The 8,892-nt window shown below is 37.2% G+C and overlaps 1 protein-coding gene across 1 annotated transcript in view; it reads left to right on the top strand.

Annotated features, from left to right (window-relative positions):
• Positions 1-3,714, top strand: part of PRELID3B (PRELI domain containing 3B) — a gene marked incomplete at its 5' end in the record, with an annotated part of 66,216 nt that extends 62,502 nt beyond the window's left edge. The window contains 5 exons of the mRNA XM_085314266.1: positions 603-771; positions 1,148-1,237; positions 1,825-1,895; positions 2,688-2,790; positions 3,493-3,714. Of these exons, the coding sequence (XP_085170392.1) occupies positions 603-771; positions 1,148-1,237; positions 1,825-1,895; positions 2,688-2,790; positions 3,493-3,612 (553 nt within the window). The remainder of the gene's footprint in view (positions 1-602; positions 772-1,147; positions 1,238-1,824; positions 1,896-2,687; positions 2,791-3,492) is intronic.
• Positions 3,715-8,892: the final 5,178 nt, after the last annotated feature.

Genomic DNA, 8,892 nt, shown 5'->3' with positions numbered 1-8,892 from the left:
CGCCGCCGCCCGGGCCCGCCGCGCCGGCTGCCGCCAGCGGGGCTGCCGAGAGGCTCAGGAGCGGCCGAAACGGCGAGGCAGGGCCCGGCGCGGCCCTGCGCTGCGCAGCGCGGACTCTGCTGCCGTGTGGCTGGCGTCCAGGGGTATCGCCCGGGGGTGCGGAACGGGCCAGAGCGGCGTGAGTGCCCGTAAGCCCCCTGCTGAAAAATAATCCGAAGGGAGTATTTGGTAGAGGAAAGTAATGGTTTAACAAATTACTCTTTATTTCAGAATTACTGCAACCTCGCGGAAGTGCAAACTTTCTGTGTTATGTCACAGGAAATACATTCTTATCAAATTAGAAGACTGAAAGTAATTGCAGCGACAGTCTTGAGTTCAAGAGTCCTCCTTAACCAGGTGTTTTGTACGTTTAACTGTATCGACCGTTGACAACTGTTCACTCCTCAGTATAGATAGTTTTCTGTAGGAAAGGCTATAAGTAGCGTTAATAACTGGAAATAAAACTGCCTCAAAGATGAAAACTGCTAGATGTGTTATGTTCCGTTTTATAGAACTCCTGTTAAAAAWTTGTGTAACTTTATGTCTTGATTCTGTTTTGACAGTCACCCCTGGGAAACAGTAACAACAGCTGCCATGCAGAAATACCCAAATCCAATGAACCCCAGTGTGGTTGGAGTTGATGTTCTGGACAGACACGTAGACCCTAGCGGGAAGTTGCACAGCCACAGGCTGCTCAGTACAGAATGGGGAATACCCTCTATTGTGAAATCGGTACGTACTGTATTGCAAAGCCTGAAAAAGATACCTGGGGAGAGGAAGCTTGTCAGCTGGGTTGCTGCAATAAAATGTGTAACTTTATAAGTGTTGTTTTCTAACATGGGCATTTATTTATCAGTAAAGCTCAACGGCAGGACATATAGCAACTCCCAGACAATTACAGATCGGTTATATTTTAGATTGCTTCCTTTTTTAAAAACCTACCTGAATTGAATGGTTTTGTTTTAAAGTAAACCCTAGTCCTGTTGTCTCCAAGTCTATTTAATACAATAGTTACTGTCTATGCATCTAAAGGTAATAAAAGATTGCAGTTATTTAGCAATATTAGTTGCAATGTATGTATGTGTAATCCATTATACCTGTCTTCCAGCTCATTGGCACATGCAGAACAAGGACGTATGTTCAGGAGCACTCGGTTGTGGATCCAGTGAAAAAAACAATGGAGCTTAAATCCAGTAACGTAAGTACTCCGGCTTTATTTGTACAATTCAAATAGTTCAGAGGTAACGCATTATAAATTTGAAGAGAAAAATCATCTAGAAAATTTTTAACCAGTATTTTCCTACTGTAATTTGCAAATAATTTAAGTAATGTGTTTATAGTTAACCATATTACCCACCAATTCCATTTTTCAGAAAGGAATTTCTAGGATTTTTGGAATTCAGTGTCAGCACTGAGAGACATGAATGTACTGAGGAGGAGAGTACAGGAAGTCTCATGTTTTAGAAAAATTAAAAGCCTTTTGGTGTACAGTATGGCCATTCCCTCATTGTCTAATGTCTGATATTATTGTTAAATCATGATAAAAACTTTAGTCTATATTGATAAATGATCAATATATAAAATCCAAGAGGAAAGAAGTAGATTGGCGAATGCTGAATTTGAAAATTTTTGTATTTTGTATATCCTAATTCTAATATTATCAGGAAAAAAATATGGTATTTAAATCAGTCATGAGCATAGGTTTTGTATCTGTACTCTTATATACTACATTCCTTTAATATTTTTATTAAGGGGCGGGGGCTTATCTTGTTCTATGTTCCACAGATTTCATTTACAAACCTAGTGTCAGTAGATGAGAGGCTTGTCTATAAACCACACCCTCATGAACCACAGAAGTAAGTATGTCTTTGTTCTTTCTGAGACTGCCCTGAAGTATTGATTTGGCTTTGTAAATTCCAGTGGTCTCCCCTGAACAGAAGATGATGCTGTGAGAGTAAGAGCTCCAGTGTTGTCTTATTGTTCAAGTATTAAGTAGACTATCATTTTTCTTAGTGACACTGCTTCTGCAGAGTACCACTGGGAGATGGACTGTCATACCACGGTGGAGTTCAATTCAGATCAGGTTTTCTGGGAGTTTTCTAATGTCCTGTGTGTAACTAAGATTAGAACAGTCTTCACTTATCAGCTCCTTATTTGTGATCTTTTCATGAACTTGAGCACTGAACCTGCACAATTGTCTGCCTCTAGATTGTATATTTGGAGGATTTTTTAAAAAGGCAGCTTTAGAGCCTGCCAAGTCTGTAATTTTGCAATGAGTGCTACTTCTCAATTATCTTCTTAAGGGTTTTTCCTTAGGAGATTTTTTTTCCCCCATGACAATGGGAAATACTAAATCCCTATTATTAAAGGAGAAGTCTTAATACTGTCCTGGAAATCAGTGGTTTTCTCAGTTATCTTCAATCCTGCTGCATTCATTCTGCTTCCCATTGCCAAAGATGGGAGTGCCACAAGGGCCTGCTTGCACTTCGTGGTGATTTCTAGGTTTTATTTTATGAACATAGGAGTAGAAAAACAAAACAATTAAGTGCTGTTGAGGGAATGTGCTTGCTGGGAGGGGGGGAGTTGTCTTTAGCATTCTGTTTTAAACTATTCAKAAAAACTCACTTTGCCTTTACTCTCTGTTACAGAACTATTTTGACACAAGAAGCAATAATATCTGTGAAAGGTGTCAGTCTTAGTAGTTACCTAGAAGGATTAATGGCAAACACAATCTCTTCCAATGCTAATAAAGTAAGTACGACTTCTATGAAACGTGTGACCTCTGGCTAAATGATACAGAGAATAAAAATCTCTATTTTACTTCATGGCTTTGTGAGCCCCCTTAGAAAGGACCCACGCAGTTACACTGACTTCAGTATAGGTATGTACATGCCCATCTTTCCAAACTTGATTTTTCTTCTTATTATTTTCTTACTATTTTTATTATTTGCAAACTCCCTGAATCTTCATTAGGAAAAGGTCTCCACTCACTTAGAAGTCTGATGCTGCCACTGTTTGGCTGCCTTCTTGATGCCATCTATTAATTTTTCTATCTAAAAAAAGTATATAGCCAGACAGATCTGAGGTAGTATGYGGGTTTAACAAAGTGATGTTTTAGTTGAGAGTTTATCCTTTGGGAGTCCATTCTTTGAGAATTCAAGAATATCTTGACTTCAGCCTCAGGAACGATAAAACATGCAGTAAAAAACCATATGGTGGTTCATATCTTGAGCACTGCTGACATAAGGAATTTCTTCATGAACAATATAAAGCAGTACAGACTTCTGCAATGGTCTGGTTGTTGACATTTAAAAAGTACTGCATTAACATGAATTTCTGTACCTTTGTTTCTCTTTCCAACTATTGTTTCTTAAGTATTTCTTCAAGACAGGGCTTAGCCTATTTACTTATTTGTCAGAATTTATACACTAATAAACTTTTCTTTAACTAYAGGGCCGTGAAGCATTGGAATGGGTAATTAATAAACTGAATGCTGAAATTGAGGAGTTCACTGCTTCAGCAAGAGGAACCATGAGGAATTCAATGGCAGCAGCAGCATTTGTAGAGAAATGATAGTAAATATACTTATATTACTAAACAGGTTTAGCAGTCTAAAGCTTCTCTCCAAACCTAAATATATGTATTTGATCTTTAAAGGCATACCTGTGAATTAGGTATGTTCCAAATTACATTTGGAGAAAAGCTAAAATCTTCCTAATGAGGCTGATGTGCAAAGCTTAATTAATGTATTGGTTCTGCTGGACCGAACTTAGGTTACAGATGAAGAAATATTTTTCAAGTGTAGTTCCTGTATATGAACACTAACTTATAGTATTTTCAAATATGGAAGTCTCTTGCAAAGATCTGAGGCTGCATATGTTGGAGGAGACTGGCATGTTAGGTTGACTTCAGTGGTATTTTTATTTTTGTGTGATTCAAGGACTACCTCTTTTGGGACCAAGCCCAAAATTAAGCAGAATGGTTTGTTCTAGCATTGTTCTGTTAATTTTTGATAGATGGGTGATACAACTTGGTTTAGCAGAAGTTTATTACTTGAAGCTTGAAATACAAAAGAATGTACAAAATTTTTTTGATAAACTTTTTAGCTCTTGTTTAACTGGTTGATCTAACATGGTACTCAAAACTGTTTTTACAGTCAGTAAAGGTAAAACATGCAAAATGTTTCTAACCTACTAAGGCCCAAATTCTGTTCCTAACTGTGACATTGATGAGCTGTACATGCAGTAACTGAAGGTAGAGTTTTATTTTAAACTTACAGGATATGTATTTCCAATTCTAAAATCCCATTAAATAAAGGGATACACTAAGCATAGAACATTAGTATCTTGCAAGCTGCTAGAGCTTGTAGGGAAAGTAAGTGTTCACTTTGTAACATAGAAGAAACACCTGAAGGACAAAAACATTTCATTGGCTAAATAGAGACTTAAAAAGAGGAAGCAGTATTAAAAACATTAATAGATATATCTATTAATTTGATCAGGCTCTGAAAATAACCTATTACATCAACTGAATAGCCTGTTGTCCTTTAATTTAAACATAGTAKCTTGAATAGAACATCTTGTTCTAATCCAAGTTTTAGAAATTCCTTTATTCTTTAAATTAATTTACTCACAAAACAAGTCTTTTGAAATGAAAGCCTTGAGAATAAAAAGTTTCATACAGTTTGAATTTGTTTCTTGGTACTAGCTATAGATTATTGGTACTGTATCCAGTAATTATCTGTGGGAACTTAAAGGTTAGACTTTGTTATCCTTATTTTATATTCTATCACTCCATTGGTAGTCCTGTTGACTTCAGTAGAGGCTATCTGTCCCATAAGACTCCTTCATTGTGAAAGAAAAATGGACAAACACAGCCCTGAATTAACTGATGATCTTGTGTTTTGGTGCCAGAGGCTCTTCCTGGAATTTTGATTCTAAGCTTAAAAGTAACGTCAAGCCTATTTCTTAGCCTTTAAGACCTGTTCTACCATATTTTATGTTGCATGCCATTTCTGTTATATGAGACTTGCCTATTGAATAATGTCTGCTAAACAGAGCACCAGAGCTTATTTTTAAGTTGTGAATATAAGGGAACACAATCTTCCGTAGAACCTTTTGTGTAGGGAAAAAAACAGGTATGTGTATGTATACCTTATAAAAAGTTAAATTTTAAATATTTTTCTAAAAAGAAGGTTTGAGACTTTACCTTTGTAAATTGAAATCATTGAGTTTTGACATTTACAACTGCAATAGCATTTCAACTTAACATAAATTTATGTTAAACTTCCGTGAAACTACAATCGCTTCTGTTAAAAAGAAGTGCAATGCTTGAAACCATTTTTAATATTTGTTATGCCTTAAGCATCATTTAGTTCTGGGCATTTTATAGTCAACTTAATCTTTTCCTAAATTGTCTGCACTAAGGACTGCATAGTATGAACTCACTGGTTGGCCTTGCACTGAAAAAAATTAGGCTATTTAATTAATTTTTGCAAGCATTCAACAGCCTCTTGAAAGATCATGGTTTTCTTTATGGCTGCTTTCTCATTCTGTCAGGGAGTATGGCTTTCTGTATGTGATGCTTTTTAAATAAACTTTTTTTCTGTGTTCTTGCTAGTTCCTAAAACTTCCTGATAAATTTGTGAGGGGGTTTTAACTGCTGGGTGAGTAATGTAGAATGAGGAGGGTGAAGGTGAAGAAGAGCTGTGGCTTTTACTATTTTTTTTACTATTTTTGAACTCAAATGTCTATCCTAAAATACATATTTTCAGTGGYAATAAATCCATTTGCAGCTGCTGTTGTCTCTTTTGCTTTGTAACTCTGCTTTTTCTGTAAATCTGACATATTAACTAGTAACTGGATTTCCCAGCCTGCTAGATCCTGTGGAAAGATCTTCACTCTACTTGGGGCTAAGATTTATATGCTACAATTTACCTGTTAAGGAATGTGTCTTTCTACATAAAATCTGCATGCACACTGTTGAGAGCAAAATGTTTGGGTCTGGACAGTCACATAAGAGCTTGCTTGTTTACACACAATTCTCAGGATAGGAGAGTTTGCCTAAAGGAGTTTTCCTTGCGATGGAGTGGTGCACCAGGCAGCAGTTAGAAGGTGGTAGTTATCTTGTAACAAGAGAAGGAAGCTGCAACTGCTGGGTGTTCAGTATTGCATCCATACTCAGATTGTTTCTTATCCAGTTAAACGCATCAAATGTCCACAGTGGATCTTAGTAGCTCATAGTGCGCTGCAGGGCTGYGTCACAGCTAGCAATAGTGAGAGGAATGTACAGTAGCAACTGCTGATAACTGCAGTGAGTGACCTCAGCTAGCACGAGGAAGCTGTGGCTTCAGGTGGTTGGAAAAAKTGAAGGAGGCGGGAAAGAAGAAAACTGACCTACAGCTGAAGGGACAAAACTAGTAAGAAAGGAAAGGAGGATTCTGCCTGGAGGAGAGGCATGCTGTGAGTCTCTTAGGGTCCTTCTAAAACAAGCTGCATCCAGAAAAGCTATTAATTTTTTTTAAAAGGTTAAATTGCAGTAGCTGAACGTTTGATATCCTGGCAAGCTTAATGCCCTCTTCTATCGAAACTGAACATCTGTATTAGCTGCTGGTTGTAATGAAATTTTAAGTGTTCTTAAGTAGCTCCATGGACGTAGACAAACGCCTATGGAAAAATTCTGAATGAAGGTGATTTGATTTATGTCAAAGGTTGAAACAAGGAGTGGAAAATTGCTTCAGGTTTTATGTAAGAATCGGACTTGCCAGTAGTGGGATTTTGGTGTTAGATTTAGTTTTAGTAAAGATTTTTAGCTGTTAATTACACATATCTTGCCCTTTCCTTCTTGATTTAAACAGGCTTGGTATGGCTAAAACAACAGTAGAACAATTTGTCTCATGTTACCTGCAAAGCATTCCAAGAACAACAGATCCATAGTGATTTAACCTTGTCTTGATGGTGTGTAGTTGTCTAGCTTCCATGCACCCATCTGTGCTATAAACTTTTAGCTTGTTGAGAGTGAGGTTTATGCAGTATAAATCTTGCTGATAGCCTAATATTCTAAAAGGCACTACTGTTCACGGAGTGAAATGATAAACAGCTACCATGGAAGAAAGTGAAGTCCTAAATTTACTGTGACTGAAATTATTTGTGTCTCTACGAACACTCAAATAATATGCATTGGTTCAATCAGCAATAAGAATGAAGTACTTCTAAACAAAGTTTACCTGAGCAGTACTTCCTCTTGCTAACAATGGGTGTCAGCACCCGTTCAGTTTTATAGCTGCTAACTGTAACTGTAAATCAGTTGTTAGTCATTATTTTGGAAAAATACACTTAGAGGAAGCTTTAACTGAGATTTCCTACAGTGTTGCTGACTTGTCTGTTGTGCTGTGTAACTGCAGTTAAACTATATGGTTAGTCTTTTCCAACAAGTCTTAAATAAGTAATCCTAAGCACCCAATGTCTAGTAACTGCAACCTTTCAAACGCCCCTTGGCATTGAGAGATGCTCTGTTTGAAGGAGCRATCAGCATCCTACAGAAGTTAAAGTTTATAGAAGAACTGAAGAGTGACTGTAAAACTCATGTGAAAGCACAGAGTCATTTTRGAATCCTCCAGGTCCTGAAGCTGAAGGCTGTCCTTTCACTTCCACGGGACCCTTTCTTTCTCTATTGTACACATTCATTTTTATGTTACCATAAGATTGAATGCTTCTAAAGGTGCGGTTATGTTTTTGACTGCACTAAATTACTTGTTTTCCACACTGAAAGGAAACAGTCCCATGTCTGCCTGCCTACCTGCTTGCTCTTGGCTGTGCCATCCTGCTGCTTCTCTTGGTGCTGGATACAGTGCTCTTCATACCCTTTGCTGAGCCAGTTCAACTTGCTGAGTCAGAAAACTGCATATGAGAAGTGATACAATATATATGCAGCCAGCACCAAGGTGGGACACACTGGAAGGGAAGGAGGAATGGAGGTTCTCCCTATCTATAGCAAGCTATTAAGTTTCCTGAAATTATATTGTCTCTGCAACACATATTGTGGTAATTTCATAGTGCATCTACTAGAAGTGTATTTGATGCTGTAAAAAAGTAACGGTTAATATTGGAACGCTTAGTAATTCATCAGACTTCTGCAAACTTGTGGGATTCAGGTTTTAGTTGGATTTGTTTTATAATTGGAGCTTTGTTTTTCAGTCCAGCAAATCAGGAGATAATTTGTAAGACATCAATTGATGGCCTGATGGCCTGTAAAATTACAGCTGACCCCCAGCTAGTGTCAATGCTTGACAAAAGGTCAATTTAATTTTATTTCTTATAATGTGTTGTTATAACAGTAAAACCACATTTGTGTATTGTTGATTTAAATGCTAAAGATCTGTCATCTCTCTCTCTCTTCACTTGCACGTACCACAAGTACAACAAAAGATGGCTTTTTGGCATTCTCTTCTCCAAAACATTTGACAATTCTTTAATTAAACAGTTAAAAATGCTGAACTAAAAAAAGTATCAGCTACATATTCATTATCTGCTGGGGGATATAAAGTCAGTAATACATGGATAAATATTTTTCTACTAACCATAGGCCCAAGCTTTTTTCCATCAAATTCTAAAAATATCTATCAGTCAAAAAAAGAAATTGGCCTTCCAACTGTGTACCAGTATTCCTAGAAACTGTTGTACTTTGCGGACAGCCTAATAAACCTGTTTGTTTTATAATATGGCCCAAATGTTGCAAGTAGCCTGATTTGGTGATTTCTTGTCAATGGCTTTCAGGGGAGTAGCTAGATATTATTAATCTGTGAGATAACGATGTCAGTTTATCTAGATTTGCTATGTTTTAAACCCATTTTCA

This window comes from Rhea americana, unplaced genomic scaffold (assembly GCF_003343005.1).
Source record: "Rhea americana isolate MKP2758 unplaced genomic scaffold, rheAme1 scaffold_4, whole genome shotgun sequence".
NCBI lineage: Eukaryota > Metazoa > Chordata > Aves > Rheiformes > Rheidae > Rhea > Rhea americana.
Note: the sequence above shows the minus strand (reverse complement) of the source record. Positions and strands in the feature narration are given on the sequence as shown.